Source organism: Protopterus annectens, chromosome 13.part0 (genome assembly GCF_019279795.1).
Source record: "Protopterus annectens isolate FY-2018-M chromosome 13.part0, PAN1.0, whole genome shotgun sequence".
Lineage (NCBI taxonomy): Eukaryota > Metazoa > Chordata > Ceratodontiformes > Protopteridae > Protopterus > Protopterus annectens.
The window spans coordinates 39,236,270-39,263,953 of NC_056747.1; the positions used below are offsets into that span (position 1 = coordinate 39,236,270).

General features: G+C 42.4%; 1 protein-coding gene across 2 annotated transcripts in view; it reads right to left on the reverse strand.

The window, feature by feature from the left end:
* MPND (MPN domain containing) overlaps window positions 1–27,684 on the reverse strand; it is a 1,899,579-nt gene that overhangs the window by 1,178,554 nt on the left and 693,341 nt on the right. For both annotated transcript variants that reach the window (XM_044090604.1, XM_044090605.1), the window contains exon 7: window positions 1,046–1,142. In XM_044090604.1, the coding sequence (XP_043946539.1) occupies window positions 1,046–1,142 (97 nt within the window). The remainder of the gene's footprint in view (window positions 1–1,045; window positions 1,143–27,684) is intronic.

A 27,684-nucleotide genomic window follows, 5' to 3' on the forward strand; every position in this document is an offset into this window, starting at 1 on the left:
CTGTCTAATGTTCAGATACTGCACCATCATAGCCTTCAGTCCAGTCTAATGTTCAAACACTGCACCATCACGGCCTTCAGTCCCGTCTAATACACTGCACCATCACGGACTTCAGTCCCTTCTAATAGAATGCACCATCATGACCTTCAGTCCTGTCTAATGTTCAGACACTGCACCATCACGGCCTTCAATCCCGTCTAATATTCAGACACTGCACCATCACGGCCTTCAGTCCCATCCAATGTTCAGACACTGCAACATCACAACCTTCAGTCCTGTCTAATGTTCAGACACTGCACCAGTCCTGTCTAATACACTGCACCATCAAGGCCTTCAGTCCTGTCTAATGTTCAGACACTGCACCATCACGGCCTTCAGTCCAGTCTAATGTTCAGACACTGCACCATCACGGCCTTCAGTCCTTGCACCATCACAGCCTTCAGTCCCGTCTAATGTTCAGACACTGCACCATCACAGCCTTCAGTCCCATCTAATGTTCAGATACTGCACCATCACGGCCTTTAGTCCCATCTAATGTTCAGACACTGCACCATCATGACCTTCAGTCCCATCTAATGTTCAGACACTGCATCATCACAGCCTTCAGTCCCGTCTAATGTTCAGACACTGCACCATCACGGCCTTAAGTCCAGTCTAATGTTCAGATACTGCACCATCATGGCTTTCAGTCCCGTCTAATGTTCATACAGTGCACCATCACGGCCTTCAGTCCCATCTAATGTTCAGACACTGCACCATCACGGCCTTCAGTCCCGTCTAATGTGCAGACACTTCACCATCATGGCCTTCAGTCCTGTCTAATGTTCAGATACTGCACCATCATAGCCTTCAGTCCTGTCCAATGTTCAGATACTGCACCATCATGGCCTTCAGTCCTGTCTAATGACCAGATAAGTGCACGACTTTCACAAGCCAGAGAATGAACAGTAAACAACTTTAGGAGAAATGGCACAGCAGCACTTTTTACTTCATTAGACTTGTAACATCATGACTTTTTTAATCACAATCACACCTTGGTACTTACCACTAACAGCAAAACATTACTAGAAACTGCTACATTGAAAGGCTGAAACTTGTTCAGAGCAGAAAACGGCATTACTTCCACCAGGGTACGTGGATCTCTGCAAAACAAAAACAACACAAATCAGGTTATTACAGATGAAAATGTCCACCTTTCACTTATTCAGTCATACCCCATTCTGGGTCAGCTTGCTGCTACCTACCAGGAGCTTAAGAAATGTCAGTTTTAGCAATTCTGAATTCCAAACTGTACAATGCATGTGCTAGCACTTGCCTCCAAGAACCACAGCTGGATATAATGTGTACTACTAAGACCTGATTCAGCATTTTTAGGCTGTGGCAACTTTCCAAAGTTAGCAATCTATTCCAAATAGGGAAGTTCCTGTGCGAAGAGTTACCCCTCCATTGTTAGTGGTACAAATGGACAGCTGTCCTCACTCAGCAATTTTATGTTACAGTGGCCAGGCAGGTAACCAACCAACCCCACCTAATGGACATCCCCCATATTTCTTGGATAACGAGTAAGCCCTGTGCCATTAATGGTGCTACTGGACAAAACCACACTTAGCAACTTTTGATGGTCACTAGTAGTTCCTAAACAAAATCAGAGTAATGCTGTCATCTTTACAAGCCCTGCAGTGATGTTTCGTGGTACTGTCTTTGTAGTGTAGTCAGATTGTGTAGCTACTACTTCAGCTCATGTAAGAGGTTTTAGGGTGCATATTATTATTACTAATCCCAATCCACCCACTCAGGACTAGGTGAGTCCATTACCTTTTTGTTAATTATGTAACACAAAAGGTCTAATAAACTGAAGACCTTGTACCTTGCATGCAGTGAGACAGCCATGGTATGCATGGCCATTTCTTTTACAAAAAAAATCACAACCTAATCCTGTGCTAATTTCAACTTTCAATTTTAATATGTCAGCAACTGAGGGGTTGATGAATGAAGAGAATGAGAGAGAGAGAGAAGGTTGGATGACGTGCAGATAGTGAATCATGAAGTGCAGTGGATTAGCAATGAGGAAGTAAGGATAGCTATGAAGAAGATGAAGAACAGAAAGGCTGTTGGTCCAGATGACATACCTGCGGAAGCATGGAGGTGTTTAGGTGAAATGGCAGTGGAGTTTTTAACTAGATTGTTTAATGAAATCTTGGAAAGTGAGAGGATGCCTGAGGAATGGAGGAAAAAGTGTTTTGGTACCGATTTTTAATAATAAGGGTGATGTGCAGAGCTGTAGTAACTACAGAGGGATTAAACTGATCAGTCACAGCATGAAGTTATGGGAAAGAGTAGTGGAAGCTAGGTTAAGAAGGGAGGTGATGATTAGTGATCAGCAGTATGGTTTCATGCCAAGAAAGAGCACTACAGATGCGATGTTTGCTCTGAGAGTGTTGATGGAGAAGTACAGAGAAGGTCAGAAGGAGTTGCATTGTGTCTTTGTGGATTTAGAGAAAGCATATGACAGGGTGCCTAGAGAGGAGTTGTGGTACTGTATGAGGAAGTCGGGAGTGTCAAAGAAGTATGTAAGAGTGGTACAGGATATGTACGAGGGTAGTGTGACAGCGGTGAGATCTGCGGTGGGAGTGACAGATGCGTTTAGGGTGTAGGTAGGATTACATCAAGGAACAGCTCTGAGCCCTTTCTTATTTGCAATGGTGATGGACAGGTTGACAGACGAGATCAGACATGAGTCCCCGTGGACTATGATGTTTGCAGATAACATTATGATCTGTAGTGAGAGTAGGGACCAGGTTGAGGAGACCCTGGAGAGGTGAAGATATGCTCTAGAGAGAAGAGGAATGAAGGTCAGCAGGACTAAGACAGAATATATGTGTGTGAATGAGAGGGAGGATAGAGGAATGGTGAGGATGCAGGGAGTAGAGGTGGCGAAGGTGGATGAGTTTAAGTACTTGGGATCAACAGTTCAGAGTAATGGTGAGTGTGGAAGAGAGGTGAAGAAGAGAGTACAGGCAGGATGGAGTGGGTGGAGAAGAGTGTCAGGAATGATTTGTGACAGACTAGTACCAGTAAGAGTGAAAGGGAAGGTCTACAAGAGGGTAGTGAGACCAGCTATATAATATGGGTTGGAGACCGTGGTATTGACAAAAAGGCAGGAGTCAGAGCTTGACATGGCAGAGGTGAAGATGTTAAGATGTTAAGATTTGCACTGGGTGTGATGAGGATGGACAGGATTAGGAATAAGTATATTAGAGGGTCAGCTCAGGTTGGAAGGTTTAGAGACAAAGCCAGAGAGGCAAGATTATGTTGGTTTGGATATGTGCTGAGGAGGGATGCAGAGTACACTGAGAAAAAGATGCTAAGGATGAAGCTGCCAGGTAAGAGGAAAAGAGGAAGGCCTGAGATAAGGTTTATGGATGTGGTGAGAGAGGACATGCAAGTGGTTGGTGCGACAGAGCAAGATGCAGAGGACAGGAAGAAATGGAAACAGTTGATCTGTTGTGGCGACCCCTAACGGGAGCAGCCGAAAGAAGAAGATCCAGCATGGTAGTACGTTTTGCATGTAAAATATCTCCAGATAGTCTTGTATTGCAATTTTTTTTCCTTTTAATTTCAATATATTGTCTCTATCTAGTCTTATACTATGCTTTACACTATCAATTTATACTATATATATATATATAGTGTTTTATAGTACTTTATACTATCACTTTTAACTGAGTACACAGTCTGAGTTGTATAAAATTAAAGATTAAAACGTTGTTTAAACAGAGAGAGGTACCCACCTGTTTTCGGTCTCAGGTTATGGGCATGTGCACAATAACTGGCTACCACTGTTTCCATGCAGTGACCCGTGGCCCATTCATTTCCTGGGCAAGGTGAGTCCTCGTGGCCCATTCATTTCCTGGGCAAGGTGAGTCCTCGTGGCCCATTCATGTGGGCGAGGTGAGACCTCGTGGCCCATTCATGTGGGCAAGGTGAGACCTCGTGGCCCATTCGTGTGGGCAAGGTGAGACCCCGTGGCCCATTCGTTTGAGCAAGGTGAGAGCCCCACTGCCCATTTCCTTTCCTTGGTGAGGTGAGAGCCCCACTGCCCATTTATTTCTTGGGTGAGATAAAAGCCCCATTGCCCATTTATTTCTTAGGTGAAGTGAGTGTCCTATGGCCCACTCGTTTGGTGGGAAAGGTAAGAGAGCTATGGTCCATTAATTTCCTGACTGAGGTGAGAGCTTTCATTTCCTGGGTACGGTGAGAGCCCCATGGCCCATTCATTTTCTGGGTGAGATGAGAGCCCCACTGCCCATTCATGTCATGGGTGAGCTGAGAGCCCCACAGTCCAGTCATTTCTTGGACGATGTGAAAGACCCACAGACCATTTATTTCCTGGGTGATGTGACAGCCCAACGACCCATTCATTTCCTGGTTGAGGTGAGAGCCTTACAGCCCGTTCATTTCCTGGGTGAGATAAGAGCCTAATGGCCCATTCATTTCCCAGGTGAGGTGAGAGCCTCACTGCCCATTCATTTCCTGGGTGAGGTGAGAGCCTCACAGGCCATTCATTTCCTGGGTGAGGTGAGACCCCATGCACCATTCATTTCCTGAGTGAGGTGAGAGGCCCATGGTCCATTCGCTTCCTGTGTGAGGCGAGAGCTTTACTGCCCACCCATTCCTTTCTTTGATGAGGAGACAGCCCCACAACCCATTTGTTTCTTAGGTGAGGTGAAAGCAGTATGGGTCCAGTCATTTCTTTGGTGAGATTTGAGCCCTATGGCCCAGTCATTTCTTCGGTGAGGTTTCAGCCCTAGGGCCCAGTCAGTTCTTGGGTGAGGTGAGACCCCTAGGGCCCAGTCCTTTCTTGGGTGAGGTGACAGCCCTATGGCTTACTCATATCTTGGATGAGGTGAGAGCATTATGTTCCATTCACTTCTTGGATGAGGTGAGAGCCTTATGTTCCACTCATTTCTTGGATGAGGTGAGAGTCCAATAATCCATTAGTTTGTTGGATTAGTTGACAGCCCTGCAGCCCAGCCATTTATTGGATGAGGTGAGAGTACTAGAGCCCATTTGTTTCTTGGATACAGCCCTATGGCCCATTAATTTCCTGGGTCAGGCGAGAACTCTATGGCCCATTAATTTCTTGGGTAAGGAGAGAGCCCTATGGTCCATTCATTTCTTGGGTTAGGACAAAGCCCTATGGCCCATTCATTTCTTGGGTTAGGAGAGAGCCCTATGGCCCATTCATTTCTTGGGTAAGGTGAGAGCTCTACAGTCTATTTGTTTTTGGGTGAGGTAAGAGCCCTACATAATCCATTCATTTTTGGATGAGGTGAGAGTCCTATGGTCCATTCATTTCTTGGGTGAGGTGACAGCCCTACAGCCCATTTGTTTCTTGGGTGAGGTGAGAGGCCTATGACTTATTTGACCATGATGACAAGTCTAATTATCCCATGTGTTCCTCTTGGAGGTGAGACGTTAGTTTTAAGGAGCGTACCATCCTGTCAATTATGTGGATACCCTCTCTTCCAGCCTAATCCCTCCCTAAAGAGGCTGCAATATGCACAATCACTGCTTCCTGGTACAGTATATGCATGCTAGCACATAACTAGTCCGACTGGCTTAACTGCAGCACAGCATCACTCTCTCAAAGAAAGAACAATACCATAAGTTAACCAAGAAAAAGTGCAAATGATAAAAAAGATGGTTTTAAATCCTATACAACTTTCATGACAATCTCTTAAATGCTACACAGAAAAGCTAGTCTTTTAATTGGATGAAAATATTTTAATTAACAAAACACACATAGCACTTTAATCAGACAATTCTTAAGAGGAATAAAGTTACATGTATCTGGTAAACAACAATCTTCAGACCTAGTCAAATAGAAGTAACTTAGCCAGTGGTTCACACAACTTGCACATATGGCACAACAGTACAAATGAACCCATTTGGGATTCATAGACATGTTTACACCTAAAAGGACATATTTCATTAACAGGGAATTTGCAAGTCTAAGAAATGGTCAACTGAGAATAGACGTCTTCACCTCACTAAAGTGACACATACACCCACATGCACAAAACATATGCAAATAAGGACTGACAGATGTCAAAGCAGCTGTCAGACCTGTTATTGCACAGGTGAGCATCAGGTTGCAGGGGATTTAAAAAGGCACTCCTAAAAATATTGTACTTGGGCTTGTAGAAGGAGGCCTCAGTACAGACAGCTATAACAAAGAAAGGAAACAATTTCACAACCCAGAGAAGCTTCTGAAAGGCTCCAAGGGGCAATCATCAGCTTTTCTGCTGAAGATTTCAAAAGTACTACTGGAGAATAGGGTTCCACTTGCTCTTTTAAAAAGGCAGACCCCAGACGTTTTAGGGCTCAGAAAATCAGTATTAAGTTCTTAAGAACTCATCTACTGCAAACTGAAAAAGGGGAAATGAAAGACCTATGTTACATTTTGATTTGTCACCCACCACAGGTCCCACAAGAATTTGCTTGTAGAAGTGAATGATCAGTGTAAGACATCCTCTGGCAAAAACTGCACATTAGCAAAGGTATCCCCTTAAAACTGTCCCATTATTAACAGCCTTAAGTCAGCAACAAATCTGATATGCTGCCTAACTGCACTTTGAAACTTTTTAATACACACATTTGCAAAGTCTTTGGGGTTAGACAAAATTTTACTCTGATAACCAAAGGGGGTTTGGTAATTAATGAGCCAAACATTCAGGATGGAAAAGGTATACACTTTCATTACTTATTTATTTTGTCATTAAAACATACATACACTCATTTATTAACCAGGTGAGTGTGATGGACAAAAGACCCTTTTAGGCATGACTCTGGCCAATTGGCATTCTATACTACTGTTCTACGATTTTTAGCAAGAAACACAGTAGAATAGCTGACGTTCAGATCCTTTCGGAATAACAGTATTAATGACAAAGTAATCAACCTCAATAGTATTTTTGTTCTGTAAGAGATGTGCACTGCGCTAGAACAGCAGCAATTAATGGCACTTTTAGTAGGGGACTTAACTGTACACACCCACTACCAACTATCTTAAATACTTACTTTTAAAATGCAATAAACATAGGGGGAGAAAAAGGTTATGGAACATATCCACACCAACACTGACAGCTATGAGAACGAATGACAGGAGTAAAGCATGCTACAACAATCACTAAACTGTGGGCAGCACAAAAAGATCATGAGCGCAAGGTGCATGGTTCTAAACCTGGGTCTGTCAGCTAGCTGCAAGTCTGATAAAGGCACCCTCATACTCCTCAAAAGATTATACACGCAATGCCTTGCAGGCAGCAGCAACGCATACGTTCTTACTGTATGGGTTGCTCCACGAAGGAACCTTCCTCAGTGGATCCATAACTGACTTTATTCTTCTTTCTCATCCAATTTAGACAGTTTATTCTGAAATGTCGGCATTCAGATGAGTAAATGCCTTTTACTAGTGCAAGTCCAGGCAACATGCTACAAAAGGACGATGAGCCTAAGCCCCGATTAGGACACAACCACAAGGCAACAACATTTTCTGCAAATCAAGGAAAGTAAGCAAGATCTGACAACTACACCACTGCAGGATATGTAAATACATAACTACATAAATTACTGGAAACTCCAACAAAATCAGTGAATGGAGCAGCCAATCACACACACACACACACACACACACAGACAGACACACACACAGACACACACACAGCAGGAGAACATTTGTGACCTATCAAGAACAGCCCTTCATACATAAATGAATACAGTAAGAACATATTTGTTGCATCTAACACAGGGGAGAGCCAAATCAAAAGACAACCAAGTAGCAAAGCTTCAAAATGCCAAGTCCTGAAGTATCAAGGTATGAAAGGAAGCTTGATGCCTGGAATCATGCTACATGCAATAACGGTGGTGACTGCATAAATATTTACAATGGAGATATTACTAAAGAAGCAGACATGGTGCTGGTGGAATGTCCAATGACTGGCAGTTTGCTGCCTTATATTTCAGTTTGTATCATCCTTCAAAGGGTTTGGTTGGCAACTGTTGGACCCTCCCTTTTCTAAAACCCAACGAGAGGGCACTGCACACAGTGTGCCTGAAGGTATCCTTCTCTCATAGTTTGACCACACAACAAAACAGAGACCTGACTAGACCTGTTTAAGGACAAATCAGAAACCACTTTCATATAGAAACATAGGTTAGTCACAAGCACAATCAGTTCTTGTGAAAGAGAAATGGCTCTCGACAGATAATGGCCTGAAGCTCCAAGAGCCAACAGGCAGAGTAGGTGGCTGCCAGCCAAACTGTTATCCAAGAGGCAAATACCAAAAGTCTCTGAACCAGGAGTTTTCAAGAGAAAGCAGAGAGGCTTGTCAATCATGAACTTCAAGTTACAAGAAGATGGAAGCTCCTCAAAGATGGCCAAAAATGCAGAACCACTTTAAAGAAAGTACAGTTGTGCACACTTACCATAAATGTAGATGTTCAAGTCTATTCACTGTTGCAGTCATTACATTTGGGTAATCTGCTGGCAGGTGGCCCTCAGTTGGCCTGAATTCCAAAGTCTTGGGTCCTGCATCAGTTGCTGTCTCCTCTTCCATGACATCAGGTCGTCAGGGGTATAAAACATGCAGCCAACGCCATTTTCTTTAGTTTTTCTTGCCCCCGATGTCAGGTGCCCCAAAAAGGTAGCAATATCGAACATCTACATTTATGGTAAGTGTACACAACTGTACTATGTTCTTCGTGTTTCACGGTTGCAGTCATTACATTTGGGTAGAGTCCCAAAGCTATGGTTGGGAGGCTGGAGCTAAACAGCATTAGGTGTGGCTATAAGGCCCTGCAGCACTGCAGTGGCAAAGCCTGCCCTGAACTTAGAGTAGAGAGGCAAATGGTAATGCTTTGTAAATGTGTGAACAGAACTCCAAGTAGCAGCCTCTAGAATGTCTTTGGTTGGTACTCCTCTGAAAAAGGCTGCCGAAGTAGCTGCAGCTGTGGTGGAATGAGACCCAACGCCCTTGGGCACAGGTTTACCATGGTGTGAGTAGCAGAAACGGATGTAGTGGCTTATCCACTTTGAAACTGTCTGCTTTGAAATAGCCTTTCCTTCAGATCCTGCAGCATATGCCACTAGTAATTGCTCAGTTTTTCTTAGAGCTTTAGTTCTGCTCAAGTAGAATCTTAGCTGTCTGTGTACGTCCAAGGAATGCAGAATTCTCTTCCTCTGCGGATTTGGATAAAAAGTTGGCAGATGAATTGTTTGGTTAAGAGCCACACTGGAAACCACCTTAGGCATGAAAGTAGGATTCGTCCTCAGAGACTGGGTAAAATATGATAAAAGGCTAGACAGCCATGAGGGCCTGTAGCTCTGAAACTCTTCTTGCTGAAAGTAATTGCTAGTAGCAGAGCGGTTTTCCATGGTAAGAACTTTATATCAGTGGTAACAACTGGTTCAAATGGAGGCAGGGTGAGTTTTTCCAACACAATTGAGGTCCCACGCAGGTAATGGTGATCTTCTAGGAGGCCTTAGGTTTTTGGCTCATCTAAGATACTGCTTTAGTAAAAGATGAGAAAAGATTGTTGGCTCTGTATTGTAATGAGCCAAAATGGCAGAGGCATGGATTTTGACTGATGAGAAAGATAGGCCTTTGTCAAGCATCTCAGTTAAGTATTGTAATATCTGAGGAATATGTGGTTCTGCTGTATCAGTTCCTTGTGCTTGATTCCAAACACAGAATCTCTTCCATTTGGCAGCATAAGATTTTCTAGTACTAGGCCTTCTGGCTTCCAAATTGACATTCATCACAGCTCTACTGAGAGGTGTCTCTCGTATGTTTACATGATTAGCCATGCTGCCAGGTTCAGAGTCTATAACTGATTGTGCAGGATCTGATTGTTTTGCTGGGACAGTAGTTGTGGTCTTTGAGGCAAGGTCCAAGCTGGGTAATGAGACAAGTTCCTTAGGATTGGGTACCAGTATTGGCAGGGCCAGTCCGGGGCAATTAGTATCATCTTTGGCTTCTCTTGTCTGGCTTTTAGGAGGACCTTGGGTAGAAGAGGCAGAGGAGGAAAGGTGTAAACAGACAGGTTTTTCCAACTGAAGGATAGAGCGTCCACTTTCCATGCTTGTCTGTGAGAAGTCCTTGTGCAGAATCTTTTCAATTGATAATTTTGAGGAGACGCAAATAGATCTATGTCTGGGCTCCCCCATTTCTCTGTTATCATGCTGAATACTTGTGGATTTAATTTCCACTCATGAGGATCCATAAGGTTTCTGCTGAAGTCATTTGCCACAGTGTTCTGTTTTCCTGGCAGGAATTGAGCTTGAAGATTTATTTGGTAGGTCAAAGCTGTGTCCCACAGTGCCATGGCTAATCTGCAAAGGGGGTATGAGTGTGTGCCCCCTTGCTTGTTTATATACCACATGACTGTGGTGTTGTCCGTCTTTATCAGTAGTTGTCCTGGATGAATTAAGTCCTTGAAGGCTGTTAGGGCATTTTGAATGGCTAGCATCTCTTTCTGGGTGATATGTAGATGTATTTGATTTGGTGCCCATATGCCCTGAATGCATCTTCCTGCCATGTGGGCCCCCCAGGCATAATCTGATGCGTCTGTTGTTAAGGTTTGGCTGGCAGGGGGTAGAGTGAAGGGCCATCCCATGTTTTGGTGACAGGCCTTTGCCCACCATAGAAACTCCTGTTGCAGGCAGGGGATGAGAGAAATCGTTGTTTCCAGACTGCGTGAATGTTGACTCCATAAACTTTTTAGGTACCATTGAAGTTTCCTCATATGCAGTCTTGCATATGGAATTAGTAGGATGCTGGATGCCATGAAGCCCAAAGCCTGCAGAATTTGTCTTGCAGAACACTGGGTTTTTGTTGCCATCAGTTTGAAGTAAGTAGTCAGTTGCCTTTGACTGGTGTGAGGTAAGCCATCTGGGCAGTTGTATGCAAGCTTGCACCCAGGAATGTTATTTTTTGAGAGGGTACCAGTTGTGATTTATTTTCTTTTATTGTGTACCCTAGGCATGCTAGAAGCCTTTTCACAATTGCCAGGCGTCGTAGAAGAGTGTCCTTGTTCTCTGCTTGAATGAGACAGTTGTCCAAGTAAGGATATATTTGAATACTTCTTTGTCTGCAAAATGCAATTACTGGTGCCAGGCACTTTGTAAAGACCCTGGGCGCAGTAGATAAGACAAAGGGCAGTGCAGAAAATTGGTAATGCATTAAGCCAGCCATGATTCTGAGGTATCTTCTGCATGACTGTCTTATTGGGACATGCAGGTATGCCTCTTAAGTCTAAAGTCACCAGCCAAGCATTCCTGCCCAGCATGGGCAGAAGCTGTTGCAAAGTGAGCATTTTGAATTTTGGAATGTCCAGGTATGTGTTCAAAATCGATAAATCCAGTATTGGCCGCCAGGCCTTGTCCTTTCTGGGTACCAAGAACAGTCTTGAGTAAAAACCTTGTCCTTTTTCCTGTTCTGGTACTGTCTGAATGGCCCCCATACCCATGAAGGACTTAACCTGTTTGAGCCTCGGACCATTGTTTTTTTGGCAGGTCTGGCCAACCATTTGTCATTTGCAGAGTGTGGAAATGGAATCTGTATCCCTGTGATACGATGTTCAGTATCCACTTGTCCTGGGTTATTAACTGCCAATTTTGAGCAAAAAGTGCTAATTTTCCCCCTATGGGTCCTGTCAAAAGATAAGTGCTGGGTGTAGGCGGAGGGAAGTCATTGGGATTGCTTTCTGTAGGTTTGCGCTTCATCTCCTCCAGATTTGGAGGTGGATGCGCCCCATTGCTTTGACCTGTATGAGTCTTGGTACCTGGAACCCTAAGGGCATCTGGATTTGCCCCTTTGAGCTCTGTCTGACACAGAAAAGGACCAATTTTTTGTAGGCCAGTGTTTACTAAATCTAGGTGGCTGCACTTGTAAGAAATCTTTAAAAGCTTGCATAGACTTAGCTTTGTCTTCCATTTTCTTTAAAACCTCTTCTGCCTTAATACCAAACAGAGAATCATGCTGTAAAGGTGCATCTAGCAATTTAGCTTTAACATGATCAGGCAAATTTTGTTCCTTTAACCAGGCACATGCCTCCTAATCACAGATACAGTAACTGCGGCCCTGCAGGAGGCCTCTAAAGAATCAAAACCACATTGCAAAGTATGCTTTCCAACTTGTTCAGCTGCATGCAATAATTCCTGCAATTCTTTTTCTGCACATTCTGAAATCAACAATTTTCTGTTTCAGCAATCCCATAACATGTTGTTGGTACTAATGCATATGAAATTGACAGTTTAAGGCCCCGATTGCCAAGGTTGCAGAAGTATAAACCTTTTTTCCCCATCTGTCCAGTGCCCTAGAATCTCTGTCAGAGGGGTAGGGTTTTTGCTGTTGAGGCCTTAACTCCCTTTGGGCCTTGTGAAATGGTTTCAGGATCAGCAGCAGGGTTTCTAAATAAAAATTTATGAGAGTCAGGGACCCTGTAATACCGGTCAGGCTTACTGGGAAGCCAGAGGTAAAGAGTTAGGGGTCAGGCTTGACTCCAAAAAAAAAATCATCCACAATGTCTAACACATGGGAACGGGCTAAAGGCTTGTGCTGAGGGAGAAGGAGGAAATGGCTGAGCCTCTTCTTTGATTCTGAGAAGTCTCGACTTCTTCCAGTGAAATTCTCCCTCAAAGTATGCAAGGTTTCTCCAAATGAAGAATCCTCAGGAGGAGATGTAGATGGAATAGACTCCTCAGCATCAGAATCCTCATAGGGAGGTAAAGATAATTCCTGATCAGAAGAGGAATCAGAAGAAATAGAAACCTGATCTGAAGATTCATAGTCATTGTCTTGCCTAGGCCTCTTATCTGGAGGGGGATGGGTACCCCTGATCAAGGTAATAAGGTCTTCAGCCATTTTGATCATCTGTTTTTCAAGCATAGAGGCCTGTGCACGTGGCTTAGGTGTCGGTTTTCTAGTTTTAGAAGGTATCTTTGCCTTTGGTTTTGCAGCTTTCATCAGTTTGATATAAAAATGTTAAAGTCTGAATGCACCCTCAAAAGCCGGTGCCTGCTCAGCGGCTCCAGACCCATCTTAGGGAGATAAATCCATCGGTCCAATACCTTGCGTATCTTGCGGCATGCCGGACTCCACATGGGTGTCGGCAGAGGCCTGCAACTCGAAGGTAGCGGGTATCAGGGGCTGCGAAAGCGCCTCACTGAGTACCGGTGAACCGGCAACTGGCTTAGGAGAAGCTTCTTCAGTTTTGGATCTCCACTGCCTTTCTCTGTCCTTTTCTTTGCATTTTTTATGTACTCCAGTAGTAGGATTGCTATCTGATGACATCTCTGGGTAGTTAAATCTGTTTCCAAAATACCTAGATGCAAAAATATACCGACGCTTAATAGTGCGTTGGTTGAATCTAGTACAAAACCGACAAGCCAGGCACATTGTGATCAGGGCCTAAGGCAAGGAATACAGTATAAATGGAAATCCTTATGAGGTATTTGCTTCCCACAAGTAATACAATTATTAACTTTTTCTGACATCGGTAAAAGGCAAGAAAAAAAGTTTCCCCAACGGGGTACTTAGCTTTATTGAAGACTTCGGTTCTGAAACTCAAACGCGAATATTTCAGTAGTCGACAGACTGGCACTTGCGAAATGCTTCTGCTTGGGGCACCGCGTGGCAATAAAAACTAAAGAAAATGGTGTCGGCTGCATGTTTTATACCCCTGAAGACCTGACGTCATGGAAGAGGAGACAGCAACCAACACAGGACCCAAGACTTTGGAATTCAGGCCGACTGAGGGCAACCTGCCAGCAGATTACCCAAATGTAATGACTGCAACAGTGAAACACGAAGAACATCTGCCATGAACCACTAAAATGCCACAGAGCTTCTCCTTTCAAAATGGGCAAAAAAGTTGATATGCATGTCCTGACACTCAAGTCCCCAGTTGCATAGGTGTGTCAGTTACAAGCACATACATGCTGACAAAATTGGGTAGCATAATATATATTTTTCACCCAAATGGAGGACATTATTGTCAATATGACAGGGTAAGGCAAATGGGTGAAAATCACCTCCGAGTCCACTCTCAATGCAATGGTATCACAGAATTTGCAGTGGGAACTAGGATGCCAGACTGCAAAGTGGAGCTGTTGTTGCCCAAGTCAAGGGGACCTTCTTTGGTTGAAAGAGAAAGGCTTCCTCTGTAGCAATATATACTGCCCCACCAACATGTTCTATTTATGTAAGTGAGGTTTAGGTCCTTGGATTGGGTATTTCCAATACAGTGACTTGTACTTCTGATGCACTTGCAGATATGAAGCAAGACCCTCTGTATTGGACCAGATGCCTTGTAAGCCAGGCATAGACCACTCAGCAGTCTGAAGGAGACAGAGTATAAAGATTAGGCTTTGTGGCAGTCTGCGCATTCCATGTGGTTTATGTATTACATTCTTTCTGTATGAAACCTTTGTGGATGTTCCAGTTGTTGCAAATGCTTGGTAAGGTCCATACTGAAAGGACATTGTATTCAATGATTGGTCTAATGAGGGCTTGGTAAGGTCCATACTGAAGGGACATTGTATTCATTGATTGGTCTAATGAAGGCCAAGCACAGCTGGGTAATGACATCTCTGGACCTGGATGCCATACACTTGCTAATGAGTTGCTCTATATAGAATTATTTCCTTACAACAGTAACAGTATTGCCATAGGCCAATTCACTGTCCACATATGTTCCCAAGTCCCTTACCACAGGGTGTATACTTGGGGGTGTATTGTCTGTGTGGTAACTTCCAAAGGTAGAGACTTTCCAAAAGATACTATTACGCATTTTTTGGTACTCCGTTTTAGACCATGGCTCTGGCATGAACTTACAACAAGCCCTCTTGGAGGGTATTAGTGTCTTTGGGGGATGGGTCCAAAATCTTGCCAAGCTTGCAGTTGTCCACAAACTTGGTCAATCAGAGGCCTTTAATATTAACTTTGATTTCCAGAAAGTATATGTAAAAATGGAGGGCCCGGCAAAGTGCAATGAGAAACTCCACTGGTGGTTGGCCCTTTTTGTCAAGGTGGAGTCCCCTATCCTGACTTCCAAAGTCCTGGCTGTTAGCCAGTTGACTATCCAACAGGAGAGATTAGGTTTGTGAGTTTGACAACAATGCCTGAATGAGCAATAGTGTCATATGCCATAGCCAGATTAAGGTAGGCAGTGTGCATCATTTTGCTCACAATGATACCTTTGGTGACTTTCTTGAAGACCACCAGGTTCAGCAGGAAAAATTGATTGATGAATTCAAAATGTGTAGGATCCAATGTCTAAAGATTTCCCATGTTTTTATTTATAATATGCATCATAATTCATTCCATGGCCTTACATATCAGACTAGTCAGACTTGCAAGTCTGAAATTATCCAGGTCAGTAGACTGTACACCCACATGCTGAGGGTTAACTACTGCATTCCTCCATTTGCTAGGTACAGTCAGTTGGGAGGTTAACACTGAACAGTGATCTTAGAAGGCCTGATGGGGTCATGTCTCATGCTTTTCACTAGGTAACTTGGGATATTATCAGATCCCACAAATGCAGCATTATTTGCTTAAGAGAGCACAATGAAGACCTTTTTGCTAGTGATAGGGTTGAATTATGATATAGGGTATTTCATGGGAGGTGTTAGGGGGACAACGGACTGAAACTGGAGCTAAATTTATCGGCCAGTGGTGGATCTGCTTACAATTAATTCAACACACTGTTGTGCATTACCTTTGAGGTTGCGGACATAGCTGAAAAAGGTCTTAGGGCTGTCCTTTGCGTGCAGGCTATCTGTACCTCAAATTTGGCTTTGGCAAACTTTAGTTGCTTATTTTGTTTAATGATGGGTTTTTCTTGCATTGCTGGGCATGTTTTTTTTTTCTTTTGTTACATAACATGTTAAGAATCAAAAGCACCAAAGGCTTAGCAGATTACTTGAAACAAACAATTTATTGAGTTAGCGCTTTCGGAAACAAACTGTGTTTTTCCTTCTTCAGACAAGGTACTACCATTTTGCAAAGCTTATAAATGACACATACAATGCCAATTAACTGATTGTTGAAACTAATTGAATAGTTTTAAAGTGACAGATACAATTCAGTAGATTTTAAAAAGCCAAAGGAGTACACCTTAGGCAAATACACTTGAGTCACAGAGTCCTAACTATCAATTGAACCAACATATAAGAATAGTGATGCTGTGTGTGAATATTAAAAACAATTAATAAAATTTTTGTTAAACAAATCCAATAAAAATACTTATTAGACCATTAAAACAAATCTTCCATGACACTAATACTTTGACTAAACTGAAGGCTCACATGTAAAACCAGTAAAACTATTATCTGTTTAAAGCCAACTTCTTTAGAAAACATTTTATAGAGACCATTTCGTTTAACCCTGGGGGTAAATAAGCAGCAGTAGAAATTTGCCATTTGAGTTCATCAATTTCTAGATTAATCTGCCAAGGCCCTCCTCTAATGTCTGTATTAATTTGTTTTAACACAGAGAACTTAAAAGCATGGTCTGGAAAATCTGCGATGTGCCTAGCCAAAGCATTGTTTGTGTCCCTTTTGTTAACAGCATAAATGTGCTCATAAATCGTGTCCTGAGCTTTCTTCGGTCTTCCCGATATAGAAAGCTTTACAGGCCTGGCACTTGGCACAGTAAACCACTCCCTTAGAGTCACACGAAAATCTACCATTAGGTTTATATACTCTCTCCCTTATTTCAAAATGGTGATTCGTGTTGAGGTACTTACACTGTTGACACCTCCCGCATTTAACCATGCCTTTACTAGTACTGGGGTGTGAGTTAATGGAATATTGCAGCAACTGTTTCAAGTTCTGCCCCCTTCTAAAGGTAATCTTGGGCTTATTACCAAAAAGTTTAAAGAGGGAGGGGTCCTCCATAATGAGGGCCCAGTTCTTATAAAGAGTTTCTCTAATAAAAGAGTGGTTAAGGTTGTAGGTAACAACAAAACTTGTGTGGTGGCAGTCTTTGGTGTTACATAAAGAAACAACCCTCTGGTGAACGGGAGAGAAGTCCTCAGCCAAAGCTTGAGTTGTACCTAAAAGGGGTGTAAAATAGCCAATCTGCCTTTTAGTAATGACCTCGGAGGAGATACCAGAAACTAGGCTCAGAGGGTATCCTCTCTTAAGAAACATACGTTCAAGCTTAGAACATTCATCCGTGAAATCTCTCTCATCGGAGATCATTCGGGCTGCCCTGACTAACTGCCCCTTAACCACATAACATGTTGATATTGGGATGACACCAGGGTGGTTTGCTCTTTGCAACAGTCCTATGCTTAATTCTGGGGAGAGGTACAGCTACGTCAGTGTAGTTATTTACATGACGGAATAGGGTTTCTGTGAACAATTCAATGCATTCATTGAAGAATACAATGGAGATGACGCAGTTTTTTTGGGGGGGGGACTTGAAATTTTTGCCAGGGTATCACTCAGAAGTGGGGGGTTTGCTTTGGAATATTTTCTAAGTGTAAGAGGGTTAGATGTGGTGACATGTTGTAGTTTGACTTCAAAGGAGACAGCTTTATGATCTGACCTGACATGTGAGGACATTACACATGGGTGGGTGCAAGGTTTCCTATGTTTGTGGGGATTAGATGAAGGATGTTGGTGCCCCTAGTGGTTTTGCAGACTATCTGGTCTAAAGCAATTGTGTTGACAAAGTCCAGAAATCTCGGGGTCTGTGCACTGCAAGTTGTGTGTTTCTTAGTTTTTGAGGGAGGGTAGTTTTAGTCGCCCAGGACTATACTGTTTGGTTCAATGCAAAGCAACTCCACTACATTTAGGTATGCGGTATGGGTGTCCTACGTCACAGAGGGGGATTTACAACTTGCAATAATATAGTGTGGGACTTTGCTTATGGTGACCTGGATATGGAGTAGCTCAAGTGAGTTGTACTGCTTGACCAGTCTTGAGGTATGACTGTTTTTGATGAATATCGAGACACCACCACCTTTTGAAACTTCCTGTCCAGTAGTTTTTCTAAACGTGTTAAAGGCATTATAGCCTTGCCTAGCTGGTTTGCTCTCTGCAGCTTGAAACTATGTCTCAGTTACTGCACAGATGTCAACATTCTACAGGGTGAGGACAGCTTGTAGGGAGTAGAGATTTTGTTTTAGATGTGAGGACAGCTTGTAGGGAGTGGAGGTATTCATTTGGACATGAGGACAGCTTGCAGGGAGTGGTGGTTTTGTTTAGATGTGATAACAGTGTGTAGAGAGTAGAGGTTTTCGTTTAGACATGAGGACAGCTTGCAGGGAGTGCAGGCTTTTGTTTAGACATGAAGAAGGCTTGTAGGGAGTGCAGGTTTTCATTTAGATAAGAGGACACCTTGTAGGGAGTGCAAGTTTTCTTTTAGACTCCTGGCACTATGCAGTACTACCTTCAAATTGCAACAGCAATCAGAAAGCCCTTAAACAAAGCACAGCTAATTGTAGAGGAATCTCATCCAAATTTCAAGAGGCCATTGTCCCCTTATATTCAGGGTTAATTACTGAATATAATGTCCCATTTAGGGTGTACCTCATTAGACACATCAAATAAGAAGAAAGACCCCTCCCACAGGTTGCTAACTAAGATCATGGGCTTAGAACTCTTAAGCTACCAGAAAAGGCTGCAAGCATTGTCACTTTATCCAGGATCTTACAATAAAGATTTGAACGTAGATCTATGCATTGACTTCCTTGCCATTAGGGGCCCAATGGTCCTGGATCTCATGTTCCTCCACAGATCAAACAGTCCCATAAATACCAGAAATGAAAGTTACCCACATATCATAATAAATCTGTGTTGTCTTCTTTTCATTTGGTTCAACATGTGGGTTGTCTGATCTAGATGGATCCAACCTCAGCACCTTATACCAAAGCTTTGGCTCGGGCAGCTCTGACTCCTCCCCCTCTCCTGCCTGAATTAGCTCAGATCGAGTTTGCTAACTGAATAAAAGATGTTATACTATACAGAGAGAACAGGACAAGGAGGAAAATACAATAAACATTATACAGTTTTATAGATACAAAAGATCAGATAGTGTCCAAAGGAGATCTGGCTGATCCCTAGAAGTAAACAATGACAACTTGGTAAGGGCAAGGAGGGAGATGACTTGAACCAGATGAAAAAAAAACACACAGATTTATTTTTAACTTTCATATCCAGTGTTGTCTTTTTTTTTGACTGATTTAACATATGGGACAAATTCCCAAGCTACCAGACAGGGACCTTGGTGGTATCGAGGAAGGAAATTCCTGAGTATGGCAGGGTCAAAAGACAAGCAAATTCTGGACTGCACATCTAACTTGTAGTGACATACAAAGATATGAGTTGAGGACCAAGATGCTGCAACTCATGAGTCACTGACAGGCACTCGTTTTGCAAATGCCACTGAAGTTTACATGGCATATAAACTGAGACCCTTAGCCCAATGTTTTCTTTCCTTGGGGGTAACCAGAATTTTGTCCAATTTCTTTGGGATGGGCTCTTCCACATCAGGTTTCTTCCAGGCTTTAGGGCAATAAGGCCAACTAAGAGGTTGGGAGGAGGTACCACCCAGGACATTGAAGGGCTGGACCCAAAAGCTTCAAGAAACACCAACTCATCATAAGTGGTAGTTTTGGTGGACCCCCCCCCCGATTTTATCAATTCAAGGATGTCTCTAAAGGCGATATCTTTGGGGGAGAACTTGGGGACACTTTTCTCTCATCTAAATCGATGTCTTCGATGAGAGACTCAGTAGAGGAGTCAATATGTTTCCTCTTGCAAGTCCTCTTCTGGGGGATTTGCCCTGGGACTTGAGGGAGATGCTTCGGAATCGGATGGGGGACTCAACACCAATTAGTCTTGAAGCTTATGGGATCCATCTGTCCCTGTCTACCAGCATGAGAGGACTTAGAAGTCTTCACAGGGTGTCTGGGTAGATCAGAACTCTCAGCTTATACCAGTCATCTTGGTATGGCCAAGGTCCCATCCATGACCTTGAAAGCTGATTCAGCCAATGAAACTGACGAGCCACCTAAATTATGACTCTGTAGTCCACACAACCCCAAGGACTGACGGCTCTGAGGAGGACCTTGAAACCAAGCTGTCCAGTGCTGAAGCTCCAAGTGGTAGGTTCGGCTCCAAAAACCTCTATGTTGACTCCAGTGTTTTCACAATGACGATGATGCTCTGACTCTGGGACTCAACTTGACACAACTGCATCTATGCCAAGTGAGTCCCCAGGACTGTCGGCTCTGAAACTGGTACTGTGGGTATTCTGGACATGACATACACTGGATCTAAAAACGGAGATGCTGTGGGAAGCTGAACAGCTGGGGTGGAAGGGGCTGATTACAGTCATTTCCTGACTCCCAGATGAATCTGTGTCCTCAAACTTCCTCATTATTCGGTTGATGTTAAATTCGGTGCATCTGTTAGAAGATCAATTGGATCTCAAGGACAAGGCTAATGAGAAAGGCCTCGAATGTATTTTTTGTATGCTAGGTGAGTGAATACTAAGGCTGATGGGCCTAGGGGAAAATGAACTTTTCAGGGTGAGAGTCTGGCTCCTATTGACACTAGGATCCAACTGCCTCGAAACTTTAGGCACCAAACCCATCATATCTCCAAGCGGTCCTTGGGTCTCTTTTTCCCTAATTAGGCAGTGCTCTCAAACCCTCAACTGATGTAGTAAGAGCATATCTGTTATAGTTAACACTGTGGTACCCTCTCTAGTAAGTCTATACTATGACTGTGATGAATCCAAACCAGAAAATCCATCAGGGAAAAGAAAAGTTAAATTATGCTGCATTTGCCCAACAGCAAAATTAGCAATAAGTCTATCGAACCTAATTTTAAGTCAGATTCATCATTCTACCTTTCATCTATCCCCATATGCCCCTTAACCCTTGCTACATATCCCAAACTCTCTTCAATGCCTATGTGGATTTCCTTTTCAGTACACTGGCAGAAGTACTCCACACCAAGAGTCCATTCTCCTCAGCATGAAGGAAGACTTTCACAAACCAAGAAAGTAGCTGGTCACTACAATCTGCTTATTGTGCCCCTCAGTCCATTGTGCCCCTCAGTCCATTCTGTTCAGCACTTCCACTTCCCACCTTCCTGGCATGATCCCCTGGATTCACACCAAGTACTCATTCATCTTTCCTTGACTCCCGTTTAAAAGCTCTCGCTCTTCTAATCTTTGGTCATAAACTTTCCCTCCATCACAAACTCTTCGGATTACTTTCCTCTAATACCAGTTTCGTTGTATGTCCTCTTAAGCTGTGCACTGAACAGGACTTGGGAGAGCTGCAGCACTACAACTTTGCCTCTAGAAACTCCTGCCATGAGGATACAACTTAGGCAGTGCCTGTCGCTTAACTCCTCACAGTGAAGTGCGTGTGATCAATACCTCCCGGTTCCATTCTTCACTTTATTTTAAACATCTTCATTACATTATCACTTGTGACATAAGCAAATTTATATTTATACAAAAATAATCAAATTGTATTAAATTAACATTATTGAGCATTATACTTGGGTCTATATCAGAACGAAAGCGCATATGTGTGACTACATAAAAGTAGACACATAATATGCGAAACCTGTAAACAGTGAATGGCCACAAATTCAAATTTTTTCCTAGTGAAAAAATTCACGTGGCCATTCGTAAAAAATAAAAATTAAAAAACATCATCAGGTGGGGGTCTGTGCCCCCCACACCCCCTACTAAATATACCAACATTACAGCGAAGGAAAGGGCAACTCTGTGTAGTTGGGCAACTACCTCCTTGCCCTGTGACATTCATCAAATCACTCAAGTGCGGTTCAATGAATATATGTCTCTGTTTATGTGTTCGATCAAAAGCAGGTTCGTGCATCTAATATAGACCCTTATACTTCACATATATTGCTAGATCATATAACCTACGCAAAATTACATGAATTATTCAGTTCCTGACCCCTTTATTTTTCTTTAAACAAAAAAAAGTTTTAATAAACCATCACTTATGACATAAGCAATCATATATTTATATAATGAAAACAAGACATACCAACAGAATCCTAGTTGCAAGCATTTTACATCACAAACCATACAGACACTCCCAGTTGCAAACATTATACATCACTTATAATCTACCCAATCATTTTCAGTCAAACAATACATAGCTCGTTTAAGTCCTGCCTTCTCTTAAACCTCATTCCTCCCATGTATGTATTGTTCCCACAATTCCCATTTTTTTCCTATGTAATTTTCTCCTACCCTTTTCTAAAGATTGTAATTCCAGTTCTCTCTCTCTTACTATATTCACTACTTCCAGTATAGTTGGTTTAGATTTTGATTTCCATTTTCTAGTAACTGCTTTTTTGGCAGCCACTATAATTCGACACAGCAAGGCCTTACCATGTCTAGACAATTCCGATTCTGTATCACAGCTCAGAAAAATCATCCCCTCATCACACCAATCCACCCAACCAGCATCTCTGACAGATCAAACCACAAGGAATCCTTAAAGCCCTCCAACCCACTGCACTCCAAGAAAATATGTTCCCAAGTACCTCTTTCTTCCCCATTACACCTCCACCATTTGCCATCTACCTGAGGAAAAGTTCTCTGGAGTCGATTTGGGGTATAAAAATATCTATGTAAATATTTCAAAGCAAAAATCCTAAATCTTCTAGATTCTGTTGCATATTATATATAATATAAAATAATGTTTCTTTGTGAATTGCTTAACCAGTCTAAATCGCAAATCCAAAAGTAGCTGGGGATGAAGCTCCCAAAAAAGCAAAATGCGATAATGAAAGTCCAAACTGGGAGTAAACAAACACAGCTCTCTTGCTAGTAGATACAAGATCAAACTTGTATTCAGGTACAAACTGGTGAGCGCTTTCGTGCCTCCTGGCACTTCTTCAGACAATACAAACACTACAAAAATCTCAATAAAAAGGGGTTGCTTCACCCACATTATTTCACATCAACCAATCATATATCTTCAACAATTAAAATTCACTTGCTAGCAATAGTCATCAAATGTAATGTGAAGTCAACGACTTCACATATCAACTAGCTTAGGTAATTTTTACAAACAAGATAAAAAGTCTGCAATTACATAAAAAATAAATAAATAAAATAAAGGCATTAATTCTCACTTTCACTACTATCAGCAACTATATAACCATATAAGGAAGCCTACGACAACAAACACCAGTCATAAAAATTTTTACTTTCACATACTGTCTCGCATATAAAACTGCTAACATCAGCCTTCTCAGAGTTGTAATAATGAAACATACCAAAAGATGGCAGCCATATACTCCATACAGAAATGTATTCCACAGTTCCTAAGGCGAACACCTAACACTCACATATCAGGCTAAGATTTTTTTAACAAGCATTAAATTTCCTGTCCTTTCAGAACACCTAAGGGTACACCTATCAATTAATGATATTACCAATTCACCATATAAAACTAAAATACTATAAGAGAAATAGTTAAATATACTCTAGTAATAGCATTCTTAATGTTTCAATGGCCTCTCGGCTAAGTAAGGTTTCAAGGATACTAGTTCATTCAGGCCATATCCTCTATCTGCCTGCAATCTAATTATCCATCTAACCTCACATTTTTCCATGTAGTTATAATTTCCAAGTCTAGCCCCTCTTGTGGTCATTTCAACAGCTATAAACCTAAACTTATGTCTGGTGCCATACTCACGTATATGCCTAGCTAGGGCATTCCCCTCATCTTCTTTATTAATCGCGTATATATGCTCTCTAACCCTTTCTCTAAGTGTCCTATTAGTTTTGCCAATATAAAAACATGGGCACTCTAAACACCTAGCTAAGTAGACAAGGTCTCTAGATCTACAGTCTGCAATGTGATGCAATGTATTCTTTTAGTAAGGAACCTCTGTCGGCATTCCAATTGCTAGACATGCCTGGTTAGGTACATAACAAAGGGGCACTGTACTCAGTGATTGGTCTGATGAATGCCAAATAAAGGGGAACAATGACTTCCTTAGATGCCATGCCTTTATTTATTAGTTGCACAACATAGAATTATTTCCTCACTACTGTAGACAAGTGATGGTCAAAGGCTAGATTACTATGCGTTTTCCATAGTCCCTGACTTCTGGGTCAACTCTTAGAGGTGTGTTATCAATATCATAAGTTACCAGAGGGAATGATTTCCCAAAGAATACTATTATGCATGTCTTAGCATTTAGTTTTAGTCCACAGCTCTGACACAGTTGTTTGCCTGTGTCAGCCACTCCTGAAGAACACTTATGTCAGTGTGGGATGAGATGACCGCTCTTAATTTAAAATAGTCTGCAAATTTAGTCAGCCAGGGGCTATTAACATTGGCCTTGACTTCAGAGAATTAAATGCCAATAAGGAGAGGTCCCAGGACCGATCCCTGAGGGACTTCGGATATGACTGGCTAAGAGGTGGCCTCCCAATTCTAACTTCCTGGATCCTGTCTTTGAGCCAGCTGGCTAGCCACTGGGTGACATAAGTGTTTGTACCTAACCTCTTGAGTTTGTCAATCATGCCTTAGTAGGGTATTGTGTCAAATGCCTTGACCAGGTCAAAGCAGGTACTGTGAAACATTTAGCCTTCATCCATTGCTTTGGTGACCTTTTCAAGTCTGGGCCATGTCATTAATGATCATTCTCATTATAACTCTTTCCATGGCTTTGCATACGAGACTATGGAGACTTACGGGTCTATAGTTTGCAGGGTGTGTAGATGGTCCACCTTTGTGCAGATGGCTGACTGTTGCTGTTCTCCATTCATGAGGCACAAAGCCTGTTTGGAGGCTATGGTTAAACAGTGATTCCAGAGAGTCTGACAGGTGAAGTTTCATGCTATTTAGAAGGCATCCTGGGATATTGTCTGGGCCCACTGATGCAGTGATCTTTGCCTTAGAGAGAGCATTAACTCATTACATCCGAGTGACGCCTCCAGCTGCATCTGCATTTAACTCCTATTGACGCCTGTAGGTGTCAAATATTGCTTGTTCATATTTCTACCAATAATTCCAAAACCATGTTATGTACAAGGTTTTAAAATATTTCATCTTAAAACTTACACAATGGCAAACTCAACTGCATTGATATTTGACCTCTGTCTAGTGCAGGTAACTGCTGTTTTATGATATTTTTTTACATGGATATAATTTTCTCATTTTTCTATACATCTCAACAACCAAGTAACACAGACAGAACTCCTTAGCCTCATATGGAAGTTTTCATCTAGATGAATAAAATGCTGCTGACAGTATGTGTGCAACTTGACTGGTTGCCGAGATATTTTAAGTTGTTTACATAATACTGTAAATGTAGTAGTTACTGTGATGTATAAAATTCAGTTTAAGACTTAGAACCTAAAGAATACTACCACTATAAAAATAGTTTGTGCTGAAGGGTTTTCCATTTATACTCCTTTCATAGCCTCCACTGTTCCAGAGATATGAACATGTGTTTGAAATGTGAGGGCATAATCTGAGTCTGTCAAAAGGCTTATGCTCTGCCCACTGGAAGTAACAGTGCAAACTTCCTGAGCCCCATTGGAGTAAATGAGTTAAGGATCTGTTCCCTAGTGACAGTATCCCTGTAGAAACTTTTCCTGCAATCCAGACATACAAAATTTATTAGGTAGCTCTGACAGCTTCATCTGATCTTAAACTGAAACCAGCCAACCTTTCCCTCAAGAGTTTTCCCCATGACCTTTCCAGCCAGTACTGTTAGGCTAACAGACTTCTCTGCATTTTTCTGCCCACCTGTAGAATGGTACCAGGTGCAACTCATTGCTTCCCAGTCCTCGGACAATTCGGTAGTGGCTGGTGATCCATTACAAATGTCTCTTAAAGGATCTGTCAACACACTAACCATAATACTGGGCCCTCTATGACCAGTGATCATTATCCATTCTTAGGGGTGCCACTTCCCTCACAACCTCCTCCTTCTCCCTCCCTAGCACTCTGTCCTGATGTCTGTCCACTGTCCTCTGCACTCTACCCTACCTCTTTGTCTAGCATAGCACCCTCAGCTTGTTTTCCTTTGTGAAAACTAAAGCAAAGCATTCATTCAGTACCACTGCATCTTCCAATTCTTACGTGATCTCCTACCACCACCTTTCCTCAGCTAAGGAAGGTCTGTACTCCAACTCCTTTTTTTCTCTAGTACACATAATAAAGCCTCAGCCCCCTCTTGAGCCCCACGTCTGCTCTTCCTCAATCCCCCGTCCACGGCCCTGGGTACTGCATATGCCTAATCCATTTCCATAGACTATTTACCCAGTTTGTCCCTAGTACAATAACAACTCTGACCCCATCACAAGCTCACCAAAATCCACTCCCCTAATATTGCACACCATCTTCTTTGCCATTCTGTTCACTCCCAGAGTGGCATGATCAGTGTTATCCAATGGCACCTTCACTGGCAGATCGTACAGTTGTGTTAGACCTTACTATAACAGTAGATTTCCTTCTCTTCATTACAATAGGAACCCCCTGGCAAGGGTAGCCCGATGTCTGGACAGTTTACCAAGGTATGCTGTACTTCACATGTATGCTGCCCTTGTATAGCCTAGTGCATAAAGGTGATGGCCGGATGTACCAACCTCAAAACTGAGAGTCCCAGTAGGGACACCAGTCCAAGAAAAAAAGAGGTAATCAGTACATCCAGAAGAGAAATGGACTAATGGGTGAAGGGAGGGAGTGAATACTGCAACAGTGAAAAGAAGGACATATACCATTATCGGTAAGATTTTACATAGCTGTACTATTTCCTTCCATTTCACTGTTACAATATTCATAATAGGGAATGTGCCAAAGCTCAAGGAGAAGAAGGGAGAAGGAAGGACCAGCAGAGCTCTCTAGGAAGCCTTGAAGGATAGCCCTAGCAAAACCAGATCTAGCTCCAACATGTAGTGCTTCGTAAAAGTATGCACAGAAGTCTAGGTAGCTCCTTTAAGAATAGAGTTAGTATCTAAACCCTTGAAAAAAGCATCAGAAGAAGCCACAGCCCTAGCAGAACGAGCCGTAACAGAAGAAGGAAGGCTCTTTCCATGAAAAGAATAACAAAAAGAAACGGATTTAGAAATCCAAGAAACTGTTTGGAAACCGCCAATCTTAAGGACCTACGATGAAAGGAAACACAAAGTTGATAAGATTTATGAAAGGTCTTAGTCTTACCCAAATAAAATCAAGAGTTGTCTATGCACATCCAAAGTGTGCAACACCTTCTCACTGGTAGATTGTGGAGAAGGGAAAAGGGTAGGCAAATGAACAGACTGATTAAGAGACAAATCATTTACCACCTTGGGCAAAAAAGTAGGACTGGTATGAAGGGACACCCTGTCCTTATGGAACACTAAAAAAGGAGGGCAAGCCCTAAGGGCTTGAAGCTCAGAATCTCATCTGGCAGAAGTAAGGGTCAACAAAAGTACAGTCTTCCAAGAACAATACTGTAAGGAAGCTGAAGCTGTAGGCTCAAAAGGAACTTGGGTCAACTCTTCTAAAACAAAATTAAGATCCAAGGGAGGAGGAACAGGCTTCCTGGGAGGCCTAATATGAAGGAATTGTTCAGCTTCAAATCTACAAGCTAAAGGAAGTGAT